At 35.8% G+C, this 23,818-nt stretch overlaps 1 protein-coding gene across 1 annotated transcript in view; it reads left to right on the forward strand.

Annotated features, from left to right (window-relative positions):
- LOC145987816 (BTB/POZ domain-containing protein 7-like) overlaps window positions 1-19,617 on the forward strand; it is a 33,598-nt gene extending 13,981 nt beyond the window's left edge. Inside the window, exons 4-9 of the mRNA XM_083122538.1 lie at window positions 1,908-1,983; window positions 7,826-8,133; window positions 9,437-9,608; window positions 10,862-11,040; window positions 13,247-13,432; window positions 15,668-19,617. Coding sequence (XP_082978664.1) covers window positions 1,908-1,983; window positions 7,826-8,133; window positions 9,437-9,608; window positions 10,862-11,040; window positions 13,247-13,432; window positions 15,668-15,985 — 1,239 coding nt within the window. The 3' untranslated portion in view covers window positions 15,986-19,617. The remainder of the gene's footprint in view (window positions 1-1,907; window positions 1,984-7,825; window positions 8,134-9,436; window positions 9,609-10,861; window positions 11,041-13,246; window positions 13,433-15,667) is intronic.
- Window positions 19,618-23,818: the final 4,201 nt, after the last annotated feature.

A 23,818-nucleotide genomic window follows, 5' to 3' on the forward strand; every position in this document is an offset into this window, starting at 1 on the left:
TGCGTATGTAATATGTACATATTTTTGTTTAATAAACTGTACCACATACTATATATTCCTACTAAAGTTGCCTTTGTACGTTACTTTGTAATACATACTTAAAGAGATGCCTGTTTTTATGAATAAATTTACTGTACAGTACTTCTTTTTGGCAAATAAACATGTACAGTTCGATTATCCGAACAAACCAGTTTTCCGAACACCCATGTCCCCCAATTACCTCGGATAATCGACGCTCTACTGTAATATGCCCTGGAAAAATACCTTGCTTGTCCCTTCATGGAAAAAATCTGCAAACGTCAGTGATTGCCCCCCCCCCCCTTCCCCCATGCGCATGTCTATGCTTTTACCCAACCTTCCCCAATAGCTTGTACTACAAATAAGTCATTGTTGAACATATGCAGGTAACACCAACTGGTGGCAGAGAGCGAGGGTGGAAAAATATTTATGTGGACAACAATACTTAAGCATAACAATCTTTAAACAATTGAACGTTGAGAAATAAGCATTATCATTTGCAGGCTCAAACAAAATGGTTCAAGTTACATTGAAATTAAGTACATCAATGTGTTTCTTGTGAAATACTAGCTGATTTTGATGTCGCATGACCACCTTAAGAAAATGAAATTGACTGCAAGATGGCAGCATGGCATAGACAGTTTTCTCCCCCTCGCCCATATCATGTGGTGGGACATTGGATTGTTGGTGGTGGTGTTTTTTGTTATGTTGGTTGTTTAGCAGTTTTGGCCCATCTTGTATTTATTCCTGCAATTAACATTAATCCAGCATAAAGAATGGCAAATGTATTCGGCTGTTTTAGTGTTACTGTTGATTTTTATAGCTGTGTGACGTGCTGCTCGATCTTTGGCCTTTGTCTTCTTTTGAAAAGTGGTTATGATATTCCACATTCTGAAAAAAAAATACTCTCTTTGCAAGTACTAGAGAATTTGAATAAATCTTTTTTGATGTTGTCATGATATCTGTAATAGAAATGGATGTACTATATTTGCAAGATCTGTAAATTTAGAAGAGAAATTTTAGATCTTCACATTTACTAGTTTATGGCATGTCAACAAATGACTTTCAGATTTATTGTTGTGGCCAGTCCACTAAAATTTTTAATTCTGACATTTAGAGAGATACTGATAGTTGACATGGATGGACAGACATGATTAGTACACTACAATTCATTATTTTTATTGGAACGTGAGTGATCACCATTGTTAATATTTAGTTGGGTGCAAGACTGCAAATGATTCTAGTGTAAATGAGGATTATTATTTACATCATTCTTGAAAATATCTCTACGAGTTACAGATTGCCAATCCCTACTCCAGAAGGATTTGCAGATATACCGTATGTGAATGTTGCATAAATAATACACTAAAAACACACTACCCATGTTACTTATTTAACTTGACATGCAGACACTCATTAAACAATGAAGGTAGAGGGCCTTTGAAATTATAGTGAAACCTCGATTTTACGTTTCTCAGGGGACCAAGCGGAAAAAATGCAGGAAAATGTAAAATCGATAAAATTTTATATTTTTTTATGTTGGGACCATCAAGATTTCATGTAAAATCTGGGAACGTAAAGTCAGGGTTCCACTGTAATCAGTTGAGTTTAAGTTAAAGAAGCAACACAGATACATTGTTTTTAGTGTAAACATATATAGTTTATGTCAGTGGAATATTGCTGTGCACATTACGCAATTCTGAAATAAATCTATAAATAAACATAAATTATAGTTTTGCCTTGTCCACTTAGATCATTTCCAGGCTGGCCAACCAACCTTCTAATATTACTATCATTTGTTTATTATTGTTTCATCTCAGGTCATAATATGTTTAAATATTAAAAAAGAAATTTAGTTTTTTTAAGTACATAATATTTTTCTCTCTCAGGCAAGTGAACTGGAAGTTCTTCACGCAGTTTTGAAGTGGGGTGAGAACGAATTGGCCAGACAGATGGAAGACAGAGGTAATTTGCACATTGTAGCTCATGTAGAATAATAAATAACCTTTGTGTGCCAGTATTCAATATTACTAGTTACAAGTCACTAAATGCAATTCAAACTTGTTCCTTTGGTGCATATTGTAATCTGTGTTAGTTTGTCAAACTTTCTTATGCTTATAAATCTAATAGATGTTTGACCACCTTATTCTGTGCATAGTTCGAGATCGTTTAGTTCATTGAACTCTCCCAGCCTTGAATATTTTCGATGTAGAATGTGGAACATAAGTTTATTTCAGATAATTAAATACTTTGCAATTTCAATTTCTTTGGACAAGCCATTTGTAATAACACGTGATTATATTTTGGTTACTTTTTGTTATCATCCTGCCCCTAACTTAATCATGAGGATGACAAAAACTGATTAAATTCAACCAATATTTTTCAATACTGATACATTAGTGTCAGTATTAGCTCCACTGTATCATATCACAGTACTAGTTGAGTAACAAAATGGTTCAGTCACTACAAGCAAAAGTATAGTTTTAATTAGTACCACGATGACAGTGACTATATGGACAGAGTAGCATTTCATTGTTGAGAGTGCTGTTTTGCTACAATAATTCACAGATCCATGTATGAGGTTATCAGCCTATGAAAATAGTTATAATTTAATATCACAATCTGCTTTTATCATCAATATTGGTACACAATTAATGAAAGTACCACATTTTGTATATACAGTTAAATGCCAGGAGACTGGACATCTACAATAGTGTATTGGTTAATGGTGTCTCCTTGTAAGCAAGGGGTTCCAGGTTCAATTCCTGATGGAAGCAATCATTTGGATTCCACATTAAAGTATGGATCTAGTTCCAATTAGCCTATCAGACTAAAATTGGAACACTCGAACATAAAAGAAATCTAGTATCAACTCAGCCATAGAATTAATATTATCAGTCCAAATTTGGTGGTCTGGTGGGTAGGGAATCCTACTGCCACATTGGAGACCCAGATTCGATTTCTGGTGTGGGTGATCTAAAGTCAAAATTTTTCCAGCCTTGTCCCTGCATAAAATGTCTCTGGGGCTCACCCAGCCTCAAACAATTGGGTATCTGGGGGCAACATAAAGGGTTAAAGGCAGGTCGGAGCATGAAGCTGATCACATCACTTCCAAAATGGCACATCCCCTAAATGTGCCTTCATGACATGGTGAAACTTTATCTTTTACTACCAAATTTGATTACTGATATCTCCCAATGCTTTCTGGAGTTCTGTTATCCCTGTATGGTCAGCAAAATTCCATGCAAAACTGTAGCAAAGTCTAAATATCTACAAAATTTTGCAAAATGTGTTATTTTTGTAAGTCTGTGCAACATTGTGTGGCATAAATTGACTCCATACTTACTTAAGTAACAACGTGATCCTATGAATAGTTTAAAGTAGAACTTGGTATATCAATATATTACAAAAGAAAATATGTATAATAATAATTTTAATTGTTCTGAAAATATAACATTAAATTATTATTCTTGATTGTCAGAAATGGTATAATGTTGGTTGAAAGTGCTATCAGCTCAGTTCTATTTAATGTTATTTTTACAATTTTATTTAAATCTTGGCTCAAGCCATGTGCCAGCATTGTAATAATAAAAAAATGAATTCATCTTGACACGTCATTGGTTGTAATCCTGTAATTTGCTACATTCACTTGGCTCTTCCACTTCTCACCGAGTACCCATACTGATGTTTGAAAAGTGTAGCAATTAAAAGGTGTTCAAAATATTGATTAATGGTAATATGCAGGGAACAGATTTATATGTAGTAAAAATGTGCTAAATACATATTTAGTTATTTTCACCAAAATATGGAGTTAAATATGGACTTAAAATTGTAAAAAAATACTGTTTTAATAATATAAGACACTACACGTGCCACATGCCAGACCTGTGGCGGAGTGGTTAGCACATCATGCTACAATGCCAGGAGTCCTTGGTTCAAATCCTGGCCTGGGCATGGATGTTTGTGAGTGTCTATTCATCAATTTCATCATATCATCACTCATCCCCATCTTCGCAAATTAACCAAAAGTAGCAAAAAAAAAACAAAGTAAAACAAACCAAATCAAATCAAACTACACGTGCCACATAAAATACAGTCTTGGCATTTTAACTATTACCATGACTGCCTTGAAGAGAAACCAGACAAGAAGCGAATCCCATACGTGGGCCACAAAATCGTTGCAACCAGTAGCGAGGGTAGGGTGGGTTAACAGTGGGATTCTTGACTTGGGACTCTCTTCCAACATTGATAAAATAATGTTTGTAACAACCAGGAGCCAATGCTTGAGCTCTCATTCTTTATTGTTGACAACAATTGTAAATAAACAGAAATTTCTAATGTTTTACAATAGCAAATGCAAACAGTTGGGAGGTGTAAAATTGAAAAGAAAAAAAACAAACATTTTTGTTTGTATGACAGGAAACTTGCAATTAATGCAATTTGACGGTATAAAAAAATGACGTACATTTTCGTTTGTTTGTCGCCGCTTCGGGCTTCCAGTTATTCACAAGAAATTCAACCAACTCTTTCAGTCACACGGGAAAATGTAGTTATTGTGCAATATGGAGAATATGTTGAGAAATGTTCTGAAACATGGAAATAATATGTAAAAATGAGTAAAATATGAGCCAAAACCTAATACTACATGTACAAATATGGAAAACAAAAACTGAATTTTGTTTATGTACATTTCATGATGCGCAAAGATAATACAAAATATAACTGATTTCAGCTTAATACACAACTATGTATTTACATATAAATCCGTTCCCTGGTAATATGTAAGTATTCCGGTGCAATCATACATGTCCATTTACCAGAATTTTGCTTTAAAATGTTGAAGAATTACATCGGAATATTTAAATAAGTCATTGAATCACAAGATCCATTTTGTAATACTGATGCAAGATAAACATAATTTCCGAGATAATTAGAATCTACAAAATTGTTGCCCAACATCATCTGAACCCTGCAATACATAGAAATGGGATACTTAGAGTTGGAAAATGCCATGTTAAAAATATAAAATTATTTATACATAGGAAGGTTAAAATGGTAGTACTACAGTGATGAAGGTCAAAATATGTGGTTCCCATAGAAATGTAGTCTGTACCAGTGAGCACAATTTTCCTTTCCTAACTCTAAAATTCCCCTTTTCATACAAAGTTCCCCCTCATCTCAGAAAAATGAAAAATTGTGATCCCAAAGTTGCATCAGTAATTTTTATTATATCTATTGATCCCATCAAAAATTCAATTTATAAAATACTAATGCATGAAAATGAGGAGGGAATAACAGATAGATAAGGTTGATAATATGAATTCGACACTTTGGGGAAAATGTATGAAATATGATCATTTTCATGACATCAGGTACATTAGGTTAATCTGTTATTAAGGCGAAGAGAGACAATTACGAACCAGGCATGAATTTATTCCAATATCGTCGGAATGAGCAATGCTACTAAAAATATCTCCGCCAGAAATGAAGAGTATGAATTTCTCCCCATGTTGCAAGTAGAAGCGGTTTCCTAAGTTGATTATTAAATTAAGCCTTATACGATTTTTGAAAAATATGATGAATTATTATTTACCGAATCCCATGTATTCCTTATGGGATATCAACTTCAACTTCAAGTTACGGCTCATCAAATGGGAGTTTCGACTTTTCCTACTACTATGACATAGTTCAACGTTTCCTTTTTCTGTCCATGTACTTTTCTACGTCATCGGATGTTTGATATTCCTGAGAGAACGAATAAAATATTGGTCCTATAAGCCTAGTGCATTTCTCCTTGCCTCCTACGGCCATCCTGGCAATGTTGCCAAACCTGATGTGTATAATAGAGCTAAATTTCACCATTAATATAGCTAAAGAGGACTTTCAAGGAGCTAGATTAACGAAGGCTGCATAAGGTGCCTACTAGGGTAATTTTAGTTGTCAGAGGGGTGGGGGTGCTGCTATTACCGTTAGCTTTAAAATGATGGCAATTTATTCTTAGTTTTCACCGCCTAGATTTGGCAGCGTCACCCATCTCAATAATCCAATGATGTTAATATAAAATCGAAAATAAAGGGTTCCCGGATAACAAAATTTCATCTTCATCTTAGCCACAGCGCTATATATAAAAATACATGGGGAGGAAAGAAGAGGTGGGTGACGCAGCCTATAGCTATACGAATATCACGCCACGTGCAAAATGTACACTCATGGCAAAAGTTGGTATTTATGGGTCGGAGCCAGTGGTGGCATCATAGTGGGGCAGAGGGCGGGTGCCACAGTTCACAGTCAAACGTGTGCACGAAAGAGCCAGATCTGGCTTCAAAAGAGCGAAGTTGGCAACAGTGATCAGCAGCTGCCCCAGCGAGAAAGACCTAGGGGAAATTGTCCCTCCTCGCCTTAAAATAATTTAAAAGTTAGATAATGGGAAGGATCCTAAGCTAAATTAAAATTTTTAGTTACAGTCTTTCAGGGGAGAATAAATTAAAGGGTAGAGGGACAATTTCACCTAGGTCATCCTCTCTGTGGCAGCTGCCGAGCACTGTTTCCAGTTTCGCTCTTTTGGAGCCAGATCTGGTTCTTTCGTGCACTCGTTTGGCTGTGAACTGTGGTACCCACCTCCTGCCCCACTATGATGCCATCACTGGCTCCGGCCCACAAAGACCAGCTTTTGTCATGAGTATATATTTTGCATGTGATGTGATATCCTCTTCCCTCTTCAGCTGCTTTTTATAGCACCGTAACTGACGTAAAGATGACATAATATTGTTATCCAGGATTCCATCATTTCCAATTTCATGCAACCATTGGTGGGTTATTGATATGGGTGCTGCCGACAGATCTAGACGGTGAAATCTAAGAATAAATTGTCATCACTTTAAAGTTAAAGGTATTAGCAGTGCCCCCACCCCTCTGGCACCTAAAATTACCCTAGGAGGCACTTTATGCAGCCTTTCTTAATCTAGCTCCTTGAAAGTCAACTTTAGCTCTATTTAAGTAAAATTTAGCTCTTTTATGCACATCAGGTTTGGCAACACTGTCAGGATGGCTGTAGGAGGCAAGGAAAAATGGGACCATTATTTTATTCGTTCTCTTGAGAATATCAAAGATCCAATGACATAGAATAGTACATGGACAGAAAGAGGACACGTTGAACTATGTCTTAGTGGTAAGAAAAGTCAAAACTCCCATTCGATTAGCCGTAACTTGAAATTGAAGTTGATTTCCCAAAAGGAATACGTAGGATTCTGTAAATGCTTACTGATCATAACTTTCAAACATCGTGTCTAGCTTAATAATCACCTTAAAAAAACCACTTCCACATGCACATGGAGAGAAATTCATACTCTCTTGTATAGTGAAGGTTTTTTTAGCAGTAGCGTCCATTCCGACGATATTGAAATAAATGCACAACTGTTGCATAATTGTCACTCTTTCCCTTAAGGGATGAAAATAAAGGCAAATATCTGTCACATTCACAAGAGCTTGAATATATTAAATCTAATATATTAGTCTGGTGTCCTCAAATTTCCCTTCAATTTTGATACCTTTCATAAAAATTTATCTTTTCCCTTTTCATCTTAAGTTTTACTTGCATTTCCCTACACTGAGGGGAAATTTCCTTTATGTGATATCACTGGCCTGTACTCCTGTTTTTAAATTTACCCCTGAAGGAGCCAAGTGAAGTTGGCGAAATAAACCAACCTTACAGCATACAAAGGTTTTCTGTTGTTGTTTTTTTAATATTGCAATTTTATGTTGTATTCTTCATAGAATGGTCCTAAATAATAATTCATTTTCTTCACAGAACCTAATTTGCTCAGTCATACTGCACATTCTGTGTCACGTAAAGGAGTGAAAAAACGAGACTTGAGTGACGTGGAATTGAGAGAAATCCTGTCAGATCTTTTGCCGCTTGTAAGAATAGATCATGTACTTCCTCCAAATAGTGAGATTCTAAATAACGCAATACGTAGAGGACTAGTAAGCACTCCTCCAAGCCACATGATAGGAGATGAGCGGGAAAATTTACGAGTCAACGCATGGATCCGTGGGAAAAATAATGGATTTTTTGTTCGACCAAGGCTTTTTATGCCATATTATGAAGAGACAAAGGTAAGTTCTAGAATATCTGTAGTACTTTGATCAGAAGTAGGCTATTAGTAAGAACCTTCTTGGTGTAGTTTCTGGTGGCAGAAAATGTCAATAATAGACTGAATATATTACAAATTTAAATTACAGCAAACTTAGAGTGAGGGAGGATATATATATAACTTAAGCACTGATCTTTGAAAGTTCAGCGGTTGGCCAAATATAGAAATTTTAAGTTGCCTTCTCACTCACTTACTTTGATGCAGTATGCTATGTAGAAGGGTTTCCTAATTGTTTTTTTTTCCAGCATGGTTTATTGGTTAGGATAGGTTAACATACAGGAAGTAATAGTGATACATGCTGCTTAGCATAGTTAGTTGCCTTGTTGGTTCAAGCAAGTCCCCAGCACATCACTATTTGTGGATACCCTGAGCGAAGAACGTCTGCGGAACAAGTCTTCAACTGTGTCCTGTACCACAGCATCGTTAGCGAACTGGCGACCCTTTAGAGTTTTTTTAGTGGCCCAAAGATGTGGTACTGAGAGGGTGACAGGTCGGGCAATGGGGAGGGGGTGCAGTGGAAGAATTGCAGCAAATTGGGGCATACACTTGTCGCTACACCTTCTGAACAGTGTACACCATAACAGACACTCATTTCCATACACAGCCTCCATACAATAAATTTTGGCTCCACTAACACCTTCTGCCATCAAAAATTGAATAACTGCTCACTGGGTCTGTTTGGACAAACCAATTTTAAGTAGTCAATATTCTTCAGTACATGCATACAGCACACTAACACTTTCCGAGTGTAACAGTTTGCATCCTGACATACAGTGTCATCTACTAGTACAAATGCAGAACTGTGTATTTAAACAATGATGCTAATTCAAGAGTCTCACATTGATTTAGACCACCTGTATATTTGAAATGCTTCTATGTAGAAAGTCTCATTTTAAGTGCTGCAAAATTATACCTTTCTGGTTGGAAGGTTACAATGGGGCATATATTCTCCATGACAGTGTTTCCTAGCAGAAACCATAGCCATAAATCTTGACCGTATTAGAGTGGCAATGGTGAAACATCTTTGTCCTTGTTTCTGTAAGCAGTAAGAGGGGCCGGGGGACATGAAAAATTTATAATTGGAGAATAGTGACAGTAGGTGCCTTCGAATGGCAATTGTGTAATGCAATGTGGTTTCTACTGAAAGAGACTCATGAAAAATCTCAAATAGAGATTGCTCTGTGTATCACTTTGTAAAAAATTGATTTTATTTACATGTGTGTATGTAAAGAGGCATTTTGTGATAACTGCTCGTTCTTCCACAGGCTCTTCTAGATGACCAATTAGTCCAGGAAGTGGAGCTTCTCCGTTTGCGACGGGCAAGACTTCCTCACTTAAGAGATATTGCAGATATTCCAGATACTTTGTATATGGTGGAGGAGAAACCTCGTCCAATAGGGGCTGCTGGAGTGGATGTTCTTTCTGCTGCCTTACCAGGTAATAAATAGAGATCATATGTGTTTCTTCCTTTTTAAAGAACAATTAACTGAAACAATAGCTTATTGCCCCGCTTCCAATAAAAAAGAAGAGTTGTTCTCTAGTAGGAATTGAAGCATACTTGGTGATGTAACTCAAATTGATTGACCAGATGTAATCAGAGTTATGTCCAACATTTTGAAACCTAACACATCTCATCTTTAAGACAAGAATTGCGATATCTCTCATCTTCAGGATGAGAAAGAAAGAAAATCTTAGGACTCAACAACGTCCTCAACTTTCATTTGTAGTAATTGTTAAATTTTTAAAATACATAATGATCATATGAAATTGCAATGCTTTTATTTCTGTCACATATTGTTACTTCTGTGTGCATTATTTCATCTAGCTGCTTAGGAATTATGAAAGCAATTGCCAATAATGTATTGAATGTTAGTACAGAATGGCTTGGTTCTTAGACTAAGGGATACAAAAACTGCAGTCATGCTATGACAGATGCTTCGATAATTATGGCAATTACATATAGCATAATATATGTAACAACATATGCATTAAATAAGTGTAGATAAATTCTTTGTGTGCACTTTTCTATTTTTGGATGTGTCTCATTTCTTACATGGGAACCTTAAAATATTTAAAAACTAAAACTAGTGTATTGATATGTTTTAGTGGTAACATTTTAATGGACACATTGTTCAGGTAAGAATCTTAAGATGTCAGGATTGGTTGAATGTGGTAAAACTAAAATAGTCAGGGGAAAAGAGACACTTAAACTCTAGTTATGAAAATATCAGATCAGCAGTTATCAGTAATTGTACTGATACAACAAAATGCATATATTGGCTGATAATGATAGAATACCAATCCCTATTTTGAGTGTTCCTTGGAATCATGTGGGAATTATTGGTATTGGGAAATGAATATGAATTCTGCATGAATTGCCTGGATTTGTACATAAACTTCATCCTCCCATTAGAATAGCCACCTGGTAATTCATATTAAATGGTACCATGGTCACTTTCACTCCCTCTGTATCAGAATGGTTTAGCACAGTGCATTATGGAGCCAGAGTCCTAAATTTGATTCCTGTTTTAGATGTGGACATTTTGTTTGTGTGTTCCTTTATCTCATTCCTTCTCATTGTCTGAATCAAATTAAAGAGGTAGAAAAGTCTTGTAAAATAGCCAAAATTTCAAATACTCATATAACTTGTATTATGAAACAAAGTGTACTATATAAAAAAATTTTTGCAGTTCCAGATCCATCTACAATGGCTGGAATGCTGAAACGGGAACAAAAATTGCGACAGTCGCCCAGCTGTCAAAGAGCCATTGGACTGCCTTTATCATCACGCCACGAAGTAAATCGTCAGATTCGGCTGCGAGTTGTAAGGGAATTCAATCTTCCAGATCCTGTGGCTGATTTGTTAGAGGTATGTTGAATATTCATGCAGATAAAGCAGCTTTTATTTGTTTGATGGAGGACAGTACAAAATCAGGGTTTGCACTGACCTAGAACACCACCTCAAAAAGCCAAAAAATGAGGGAAATTGACCTACGACCAAAAGATGTCAGGAAATTTCATAAAATCATTCAAGAACCTGGAAAAGTTGGGGAATATTAAATATGATTGTTATACATGTGAAATGGATTTTTTTCTATAATGGAGAGTGGTGGGAAATGTAAAAATGTTCATAATTAAAAAAGAAAATCATGCACATGGAATGGTCCAGTATTATTTTATGTGCATACAAGTTTTGAATGTCTTCTAAATTTAGCAATCCAAATTTGTAATTCATGTAAATTTTACATATTTCTTTCTGATATACATGCAGTGTAACAAAATGTTTTCTTAGCTATTTTTGCAAAGATCCAGACAGTTTGCAATATCAGATATTTTCTACAATCACAATACCATTCAAGAATGAAATTATTAACTTTCAAGCTGGGTATTGGGAAGAAAGAAATTACCAGTATAGTTTTCATTATCAGTTTGCGACTCAGGCTGCTTTCAGACCGAAGTAGCATGACAAGTGACATGAAGCATGTGAGTTTCACACTGAAAAATCAACAGACAAAAGTGACATGATGCACACTATTAAGAAAATGGCCTAGTCCAAGTGACCCCAAGCAACATGTGCAGAATGTCATTGCATTCTGATACAAAAGGTTGCATTTGTATACGAAGGTTCAATTCCAAGTGGCACATAATGCATGTCACCTGTTACATGTTGCTTGTCACTTTGGTCCTCAAGCTTCCTCAAAGATAATGATAACCATAACCATATGGTCATGTCTCAAACACTTTCAAGTTTTATTTTTTCTCTGTAGTAACAAAATAAAAATGGCATATGCTTTTAATATAGAGGGTTGCAAGAACTAAAAACTTTTGAAGCATGATAAATATATAAATACATGTGGCTACGACTAAATCATAGATACTACTATTTAGCAGTGGATATTTTGCCCTCTATTGCAAGACTTATGAGGAATTGCTATGATTTTTTTCACACTGTCTATTTTTCGGAAGTGTTAAATTGGCTCTGATGTATAGTTTTCAGTATTGGCATCCATTATTGAGGATGTCCGTTGTTGAGCAGTATCATCTTCATATACACATTTGTATTTGCCATGGAATTTAAAAAAAAAAAATATTTAGAGGCGTTTATTAAAAGTTTTACTGTATTTGTAAACACTATTAAACTATAGCAGGTGTTTTATGTCAAATGAAGTGGAAATGTTATAGAGTAGGAAAAAAATATTTAAAAGTGCCTAGGAACCTTGGATCATTTTTTTTTATTGAGGCAAAATTACTGGTAATACTGAATATGGTTCATATGCGATGGTGCAATATATTTCATATTTCCTTGTTTCTTTTCAACATTTTGTATTCCCACCAGGGATCGAACCTCATTCCAAAGGCAAAAACATAAACTGTTCAGCTGTATTGGAAGCCACAATGAAGGCAGTATATATTCAAAAGTGGAAAGAAATGTGTCAATAAAAATACCTTGAAAAGAAATATGTTTTTCTTGTATGTGTGCATTGCTTCCATTTTAGAATTATATCTCTTGTAGTTTATGGTGGTTACAATCATATACACACAATGTTTGTTGTAACATTGAGAACACACACTCCCTTTATCAGACATTTAGTTCTATCATTTGTATCATTAATGAATTAAAAAGTAAATTAAGAAGAGAGAGTGTGTCATCCAAAATGTTACAACAAACCTTTTGATATCTTATAGTTCTTGTAAGTAGTTCTTCAATCTCATATGAAGTAATTTGTTTGTAGTATAACCCCTTCAAAAACATTCTGGCAATGTAAAGAAGTAAGTTGTATTCCATAGAGTTTGAATATACTTGGTGTGCAGTGGGGGCGAGGGGGGGAGGGGCAGTTTTGCCACTTTTGCTCCTGCACTATGCTAAATCTTATCAACAAAGAGAAATATACTGTCTTTGCCCCCCCAGTTTTGGGACCCAATTGTCACCACTGTTGGTGTGTATATATATCTCACAGTTGGTTATATATATATATATATATATATTTGATTAAATTGCATAAAAGGATTGACACATGTATGTTACCAAGCAAAATCATTACATTACTAATAATGCTTTGCTCTTACCTTTTCAGAATGCATCGTGTTACTGTACAGAAGATGAGGAAGATGCAGATATGGGAGTGGATGAGCCCTTGGGCAAACCCAGTACTGCATCTTCTTGTTTTGGGAGAAGCATTACTGTCCCTCGTCATGCAAGTTATTCAAGACCAGAACTCCCAGCCGTTGTCACAGAGGGCGAGCAATACAGGGCAATCGAGGTATGTATTTTTTTGTTTGTTTTTTCAAGTATTTCAATGCATGTTTTTTTTAACAGTTCATTATAATTGCTTTCGATTCAGTGATTGATACCTTCATAAGCTTCATAATAACTTCATCAAAATGCTTAACATTAATCATTAATCTGTACCTTGTAAATTAGATCATCATTAAAAAATTATGTACAACAACGTTTTAAAAAGTTTAAACTTTTTGTGACATTTACAAAAACAGTTGAACGTAAGAGAAGCAAACAAGAAAATATTTAGATTTATTTCTTTGCAAACTGACAATAATACTAATTTAATAGGATACTTTCTCAGGGTGCTTTGATTTTTTTTCAACTTGTTCCTACCACTACTTGTCTTCCCATAATACAGCTCTGTATTATATGTCCATAAACTAAATGACCAATCAGCAGTGAGAAATTGTTGGTAACCTGTTAACAATTTGCATTTACAATATGGTAGTTATAACATTTCCATTAGAGTAACTGGACAAGAATAGGTTTCCACACAAGTTTGGTTCAGAATTGCAGACCCTGAAGTCTATTCTATCTTGTTAAAAAAAAATGAGAAAAACAGGTAGCATAGTAGTTATTCAAACTTGCTAACTCTCCTTTAAGATGAAATTTCAGCACAACCGTGTAAGGAGATGGCATAGTGTTACAGTGGAACCGCGATTTTACGTTTTTCAGTGAAAAAACTTAAAATGCGGGAAAATGTATAATCAAGGAAAATTTTATAGCATTTTACTATGTTGGAACCATCAAGATTGAATGTATAAAGTAGGGATGGGCCGATACCGATAAAGTACCGATATAAAATTTACCGATACCGATAACCGATATTCTACCGATCCGATATAAGATTAGAAATGGTCCTTGAAAAACCTGAAAGGTTCACTGACCTCTCTAAGAAATGTGTGTTTCAAGGTGACTGCAGTGCAAAAGAAGTTGCATATTTAGTCATTTACTTTTTAGAAAGTAGGGCATGGATATTATCCATAGAAATTACAACAAAATGGCAGAATTTTGCACTAAATTATCAGATAATAATCGATATATCGGATCGGTGAAATAATCGGTAATTTTACCGATAAACCGATATGCCTATATCGGCCGATACCAATAGAGTACCGATTAATCGGTCCCATCCCTAGTATAAAGTGGAAAAATGTAAAATCTGGGTTCCACTGTATTGATCTGGCTCATTATCTCATAAATGCACATTCTATTCTACTGTAAGATTGATTTGAGTTAATTTTTTCCAGCTTTTCTCTTGTGATGTAAAAATTAAAGTAAAATTTGTTCTTGGTGTTTATTAGTCAAAACTTGGAAATTACATGAAGTAACTATATCTGGAGGGATCCTAAAATATGGAACTTATTATTATTGACTTAATCACTGCAAAAGCTTTCCCAGCTTTTTAAAACCTATCCACAGGGAATAGTAGAAAAATTAAAGAAATATTCTTGTGGTGGGCCCTAAAGAAAGAAGAAAAATACAACAGACTAGAACATGTGGTCAGTGGGACCTCTGCATTGCACAGTTATTGTTTCCCAAAATGTAATTGCTCATTGATGTCCTTTGGAGTTATTTTTCTTTCAGATTATCTAATAGTAAAAATGAATTAGTTCCACAGAAGTTTTACTACTGGAATCATGTGCTTGGGATTATGTGATTCGAATGACGAATATGCACAGGCCCATGACACTAACACTGTGTAGATGCAAAATTAGGGCTTTACATGTAACCCCACTACAAGTAACAAGTAGGAAAATAAATAAATAAAATATGCACAAGCTCAACTTCCCTAGAATATTCTGTTGAATAACAAGACTGACTAATTTCTCAGTGTGAAAGATTTACAAGAAAGCACAATGTTTCGTAGTTCCAAAATTCAGCTTTACATGTTCCCAATTTCACTTCTACTGACAATCACTCAGGTCTGGAAGGTGTGTTTCCACTTAATGCAGAATAGGAAAATTTTAATCACATATGCTGTTGGTCATAATTTGTTCCATTTATTGATTTTGTGCTTGACATTTTGATATGTCACATGAAGAAGAAACATCTCCTGATATAGATGCTTTGTCAAAGTTGCACTATGATGTACAAATTCCAGAATACTACGTGCAAGAGAAACTAAGATGTCTTATTTAACTCTGCATGCTGGTACCAATGTGTAAGTTTTACTTTTCTACCAGTACTAATAAACTGACAATGATATTTGCAGCCAGACACAAGTTCATGCAACGATGGGCATTTGTCGGACATCATGCCTGATGTCGCAATGGCCACGGCTTCTTTCGGACAACTCCAGCTCCAGGAGCAAGAGCTGGAGTTGGATCTTGGTGATGGAGCTAGTCACTCAAGTCACCTTCCCCCTCCATCGCATCTTAGCCATTCCAGTCAGGCTCATCCAGGACTTCAATCCCAAGGTCACCTTGGCTATCATAGATACCTGGGACATCATTCGAGTCATCCCAGTGGACTCTCGTATTCTCATCACAGAGGTGGGAACACGTACCATACCGGGCGTCGATTTGTTTAGTGCTCTCTTTCTCTGTGGTGACATCTGGTGTGGGATTGTTAACTATTGTGTATGTAGGAAAAAAAATATGGTGTCGTATACTGGATCTCGTACCCAAAGGCATTGTGCTGACTGAGAAGCGATGGGTGACTTTTTTCAAGCCTTTGTGATATATTTTTTTCTCATCGATTCCAAGTGAAAACTTACACAATAATGGTTTTTAAGTTTTTATAATTTGAACGACTTAAGGTGTATGTTTGCGTGTATTTGTCAGTGTATGTGAGTACTTTTTGCATGCATTCTTTTTATGCAAGGAGTAAGTTTTTATTCACTGGCTGAGGTGGTAAGTTTATGTGATACGAACTCTTTCTTCATGCTCTTCCAAGAAAACAAGTGAGTGCTTGATATTTATGAACAATGTGTGCTATTTGCATTTGAAAGCTTTGTTTGGGAAGGGAGGGAGGGGGGATTAATATGGATGTATGCTTGTGTGTTTACCCGGAAATTACTGTTGGTGCAATGAAACAAATACGTACATATGCGGTTTCTGTAATGTGTGAGAGAGTGTTAACTGGAAGGCGTGATGATTTTTTTTTTGTGTGAAAACAGAACGAAGATTGCATTATTTGGGTATATAAATGTTGCTGAAATGTTTAAAAAATACGGGCTGTGGTAGCTTGGTATTTAAAATGGATGTCTCTCCCTTTTGTTAACTTTATTAGAAGTGTTTGTGATTGGTTTCCATTTCTTGAGACTTATTTAAATAATCCTTGTGCTGAGGTCTCAGCATGGTGGGCAATGGATGGCAATTTTTATATCAGATTTGACGTAAATTATTTTCTTTGTGAGACAGTAGTTAATTGAAAATTTTAAAACAAAACATTTACAGAATGACCAATGTGTAGGAATAGGGTTGTGAATATATTATTGTAATGAACTGTAAAGGATGTTTTATTATTAGTACAAGTACTGATTGAAAAGAAATGTGCAAAAGAAAGTAGGATTTTAAATGTTGACAAAATAATTTGTAATTCATTACATGTGCTTCTTGTTCGTTCAATTATTTTTTCCAGTTCCTCACTTTGAAATTCTCTAGGAATTTATTATTTAATATTACCACATGAACTGTTTTTTGCACATTTTTCTGCACCATAGGGCATTCCATATATTATACATTTTTCTATTTGGAACATATTGCAGTTGGTAACTGATTTTTCAAAGGAGCAGTGGGTTTGTTCTGTACATCGCAATTTTTTTTATTCTTTATTTTCCCGTTATCACTTTTGATGTGTATAGTGTTATTGTACATTGCCATATATGGCATTGTGGCATAATTTTTACAAGTATCAGTCATGATTATGTTGCTGATGGTTGTAAATGACTTGTAGAAGATTCAGTGATAGCTTATGTATGTCTGGCACTCAGAATAGATGTGATGGTTCCAACATAATATATTGGTAATATTTGATATTTCGTATGTATTCTGAAAGTGTTCATTTCTCTCTGTAATTTGTGATGAAATGCCAACGAAAAGTTACGATCCCAGTGATAAAATATCAATACCTTTTGAGTAACCTAACAATTTGTTTGTGTGAAGGTAATTTTGTGCACATAATGGTTGCAAGTCAATTCTGGTGTGTAATATTATATTTTTTTTGTTGAAGAAGCAAGAGACGAAAGGTGTTTTTTCAGTCACAAACATTCCCAGTTCTGTTTTTTATGTATGTTTTTCATAATGCTATTGAACTTGAAATATAACCATGCATTTGGTAAACATATTTTGTTTATTTATGACTAAAAATGCAGGATGAAGTATAAAATTGAAATACTTTATTCTTTATGTGAATATTCATGCAATGTTAACATCATTTCAGAAGTATAGAAATCTAAAATTGAGTTAAATAACTCCTGCATTCACATCTCTTCAAGTATTTTAGAATGTATAATAATAACAAGTTGATTGTAATCTTGTAAAGTAAAGGCACAAAGTGTTAAAAACAAATGTGTTCCATGAAAATGTATTCCATATGAATTTTGTTGCGACTAGAAAATGATGTGATGAGTTATATTAAGTATGTTTTACATACAGGAAAATATAAAGTTATGTATTGTCAATAAAAAAAAATTAAAAACTTACCAGACAAAATTTAGATATTTTGGACTATTACCAAGGATGTGGCAGTGTCACAAAATATCTACATTTTATTGCCTGGTGAGTGTTTTCTATTTCTTTCATCAGAACTATTTTTACTGCATACTACAAAAATGTTGCTTCTTTAAATTAGGCACACACAGGAGATGTACTCGTAGATTTTTCAGCAAAAAATGCAGGCTTGACCAGGACTCGAACCCTGGTCTCTGGCATCTTGTGCCATTGCTCTACCATTGAGCTACCGAGCCGGCGTGGGCTCGCCTGATTTTTCGCTGTCGCTGTTTTACCAAAGACCCAGGTTCGAGTCCTGGTCGAGCGTGCATTTTTCGCTGAAAAAATCTACAAAAATGTTGATTGTATGGGAAAAGAGAAAATTTCCCCGACATTTCCATGGCTTTTCTAGAAAAAGTAAATTCCCTTACTTCTCCAGTTTTCCAGGGACACATGAACATAAACAATGAACCCTCTGCCATTCCTAAACGTGAAGAGTAATAGCCTTATCTTTGGCAACAATGATCTAATCTCACATCTGCTACAAAAATCTACAAATTAAATTTCTTTTGGACAGTGTTGTTTTATGATTAGACTGACAAATGGAATACAATTTCACAAATGTATGCATACTGTTTTGTCACTCGTTTAAGTTTAAGAAAGTGTTAGGCCCACTCCACATGTAGAACTATTGTGTCAGCAGAATTTTGTGTTGTGTTGAAGAAACTGCCAAAAATTAAATCTACCCACAGAACTTAATATAAGGTTCTTTTTCATTGGTTATAAAACTTGTGGATGGCTAGAGATCTGGGAGAACATTTTTATCCTTAAGACACGTTCCTTGTCCTTTGACCATAAAAGTTCTGGGTGGATAGAACCCTGGGAGAATACATTTATGACCTTACAAGGATTGCTATAAGGATACCTAGCTTCACCTCATTTTGTGAAGACGTGAAAGATATATCCAGTCAGAGATCAGACTGCAGTGGAGAAGGCCTTACAGAAGAAATTTTCTGTATTTTATAACAAGAGAATAATTATCGTCGTAACAATCCAAAAACTCACATTGCTCTCATGAAAGTTGTTAATGAACTACTTAAAAAAAGGTGTTTATTTCACCAATTTTTCATTTCTTGAATGTTCCTAAGCATGTTTTGTAAAATGTGTTCAAAGTTAAATGACATTTGTTTCAGAATTTTATATATATTTCTGTAAGCTAAAATGTATTTGCTTACCATTACTTGCCCCATGTAATATACTATTGTTACTTGTTGTAAATAAATATTACAATTTTAATTCATGTAAAGTTGGAACCATAACAGAAATAGCATTGTATTTTGTTCAGGCATGAAAGCAGGTTGCTTGGAGATAAAAGTTCTTCCTGGATTTTACATGCAGTTTTTTTTTCTGTTGTAATAAAAAGATTTTTTCTCAAGACTGCTTTGTAGTAATGATAAAAACCTGTTGTATTAGTAATAAGCCTTTTCCAGTTTGTGTCCCTCGGGGCCTTTGTCTTGGAAGAGACAGAAAATTGTAATTCTGTCATACCTACAGATGATCTCAACTGGTTCATCTTCTGCTTGTGGAAAATTCATATAATCCAGCTGCAAAGAATTATATTAGTGGGATAACAGTGAAACTTTTATTTATTATTTGTCATGCTGCATAGGTTCCTACCTGAGGTTACCCTATCGGTATGCCAAATTTCAAAGGAATCAAAAAAAGGTGAGGTTGAGGACCTTGTTAACCCACAGTTACTTGCGGGTGAGCACTGCGCTCACTTTCATTTTCAAATACTTGTAATTTGAGCTTCGTGGAAGTGGAAGAGCCAAGCTCTCGTCTACCTTCCTTTCTGAGTATCCCCCTTCAATAAGATCCACAATCCGAAATATGAGTCATTGCTAATGCTCTCCGAGCCATCTTTGTTTCAGTTGCGACAGAGGCAGGAGAAGAAGGGAGCACGGTGCTCACCCGTGAGCAACTGTATTTTCGCCTGGTAATGAGTTACAATAGGTTTTTAAGCAAAGCATTATAATGTGCATTTGTCATAAACAAAATATACATATTAGGGATGGGCCGATATGAAATTTTGGCCGATACCGATAAAGTACCGATATAAAATTTACCGCTACCGATAACCGATATTCTACCGATCCGATATACGGGCCTCCCCGACGGCGCAGTGGTAGCGTCGTCGCCTTGTAATCAAGGGGTCCCGGGTTCGATACCCGGTGGAGGCACAAGTGGTTCGGATCCCGCTTTAAAACTGTAGGTCCAGTCCCGATTAGCCTTACTGTGCATAAAGTGGACTCAAAACAACAAATCAACCAAATCAACCGATCCGATATAAGATTAGAAATGGTCCTTGAAAAACCTGAAAGGTTCACTGACCTCTTTAAGAAATGTGTGTTTCAAGGTGACTGCAGTGCAAAAGAAGTTGCATATTTAGTCATTTACTTTTTAGAAAGTAGGGCATGGATATTATCCATAGAAATTACAACAAAATGGCAGAATTTTGCACTAAATTATCAGATAATAATCGATATATCGGATCAGTGAAATAGTCGGTAATTTTACCGATAAACCGATATGCCTATATCGGCCGATACCGATAGAGTACCGATTAATCGGTCCCATCCCTAATACATATACAGTGGAACCTCGATTTTACGTTCCCCGGTTTTACATTTTTCCCGCATTATACATAGCAAGATGTTATAAATTTAACCTCGATTTTACATTTTCCTGCATTTTAATTTTTTTTTTCACCCTGGTGCCCTGAAAAACGTAAAATCGAGGTTCCATTGTATTGCATATACTTCCTGATGCGGGTCAAATTTAGCATAAGAAAATCATTACAAACACGAAAATATATGGAGTGAGCTCACCCACAAGTAACAGCATGACAGATCTAACCGCAAGTAGCGTTGGATTAATTTGCAATGGAATACACCATGGTATAGATAGATTCTCAGCATTGTGAAATACCAGACATCAATTTGTCCCTGCCAAGTGTCATTTTAGGACCTCCACTAGGGAGAGGGGGGTATAGCTTATTTTTAGCAGTCTTTGTAATGTATCAGACATCTTTTTTTCTTTAAAAAAAAAAGGCAAAAGAGCAGGACCCTCCTGTAATTGTTTTGGGGGTGGTTGTAAATTTGAACTGAACAGAATGGAAAATATACCATACCTTATAATTACCTTTTCCATACACAAGAAGGCATCTTACATTTTTTAAACACATTGTTTAAGGGGTGATCTTCCTCGTACTACACCCAATCGTCAACCTCACTTCCACACACCCTGGACTGCATTTTGCAGACGTACGAGGCTCTGGTGACTGGCCAGCAGCGGCGTGCATTCTGGATACGCAAGGTATGCAATGCACGCTACTGATTGCCTTGTGTCGTCTGCACTATCTGGCCTTCTTGGCCGCAGTCCCGAACGATCCCGATGTGCCTTTCGGCGATCCACCCGATCCGCGTTTCTGCCATGAGCAAACACAGCCTCTTCTCTTGAGTACCCTAGAATTTCGGAAGGCAACCCCATTGGCTCAGATCAGCCCCGACCATATGTTTGGGTCTGTCTGCGCTCGCCTCATCCTGAGTTTCCCTGTTCAAAGCACAGAGGTCTGGGAAGCCAGGGTTCCAAGGATTTTGGCAGCATTTGCAGTGTTGGCAGTAGTCAACATATATTTATTTCTGGAATGTTTAGCTTACTCACATTTAGCAGTCACGCGTAGAGAGATCACTGTGCTCGATTGCAATAAAAAAAAAATGATTGCTAAGAGGAGGGCAAGGATATTTTGTGGTAGAATATATAGGCGTAAACTATCAGATATAAAATATTTATGCAAGGTTAAATTACACTAGCAAGGTTTTTGCGTTAGGGAGGTGAGGATAGCAGAATGGACTGACCGACTTGAGGATTGAGTTTTGTGCGTGAACCCCTTTTTGGCGTCGTCACTGTCTTGGGGGGAAATTATGTGAACAATTTGCAAGTTTCACACAATACTCAGAGTATCTGTTTATCCCATTCCAGAGATCAACATTTTATTTAAGTTCATTTGCATTTCAGCCTATAAGTTGATGAGGATGGGTGTTGAGTTGACTGTTGACCGGACAATATGAATGAATAGAAAAACAAAAAAACATAAGTAAACACAATGCTACTATGGGATTCGATAATGAGCCCCCCTCCTCCAAGACATTTAAAAATGTGATGTATATGGATGGTATATTGTGCCCAACATTTCTTTTTTAGGTTTTAAACTTTGCTGGCATGAATGCCATTGTATGCTGATGCATTTTTCTCGTGAGCTTTATCATCTTTTTTCTACAAAATATTTCATCGACTGGCAACTCCGAACCATTCATCCACAAGAACGTGCTGTTTTCGGGGCGGGAGACACTTGTTTGTTACTGTAGCAGTTTGACTTTTGCTTTCTTCTGTGGTGTGAAATTTGCAGCAAGTGTTTCGTTCATATTATTTGCTTGTTTGTCGGTTTAGTGAATGGGGAGGGGGGAGAGGATTCGGGAGTTATTGATGACATTCTGGAGATGGGATTTTCGGCATAATAATAATAAAAGTGCAAACAATCCGAAATGGTAGGTGTGTGTGTTCCTGATTTGCAGCACTTGTTTCAAGCAGGAGTTATGAATGATGGTAAGCAGTATGTTACACATTTTCAGAAAAAAAAATAGAACTATACAGTTGACTTGCAGTAGAAAAAGCGGAAACTTTATTGTTGGCCTTGTTCGTTTGTTTCCTCTGTGAAAGGTGTGTCAAATAATAGAGGATACGGAGGATACTGACACTTATCAAATTTATCACATGCTATACGAAAGCAAGAAAAATCATTAGCCAGTTCATTCGCGTTCAATGTTCATTGCGCTGCATGAAGGAATTAATCGAAGTCAATTGTTGGACTGTATGTAGCTACATCGGAATATATTTGCGAATATAAAAGATCATACATATATCTTACCTCGTTTCATTTGGATCTCTCTGGTAGCGTTTAAGATTATATCAGAGATTCCTTAGTTTCCGTGTGCACAAAGCAAGCTTTAAATAACTTCTGCTCCCCTTAATCTTCAGGACATGTTCCTCGTAAAAAAATAATTAAAATATGGTGTGATTCTTTATTCTCAAGCAACAACTTTTGTGCGGGATGAATGAAGGTCTTAGAAAAGGGTGCAAAGAGTGATAAATGCTGCTGTGCCGTTCCAAAAAGTGATTCCTGTTATTTGAAAATGATGCAAGGATGATAAATTTTTGATTACAAAATTTTGGAAAAAGTAATTTTCTGTATAACACGATGGACTGGGGGAGGGGTCAGACACCTCAAACCCCTCCCTTCAGTGCACCCATGTTGCGTACCCTGGTCTAAATGTCACCGCATGCCACTGCTGGCCAGTATAATTCTGTGTTTTGCCCTTGTGTGTGCTCAGTGCCTCAGCTTTTAACCAGTCAGAAAATTTTATTATTTTAATATTTTAGTTACGATACATTAGTTATGTTATTTTAGTTATGGTAAGGGGCTGGACCCCGTATAATGTGACTGGTGCAAAATAGCCTAAGTGCTGATGCACCCAAAATTTTAAATTCAAATTCAAAAATTCATATTGTTTTAATTTATTACTCCAATAAAAATCAGCTTTATTTTTTATGTAAATTTATTTTCAGAATATAAGTATGTACAATAAAAAGAA

This window comes from Lepisma saccharinum, chromosome 5, assembly GCF_977018435.1.
Source record: "Lepisma saccharinum chromosome 5, izLepSacc3.1, whole genome shotgun sequence".
NCBI classification, from domain to species: Eukaryota; Metazoa; Arthropoda; class Insecta; order Zygentoma; family Lepismatidae; genus Lepisma; species Lepisma saccharinum.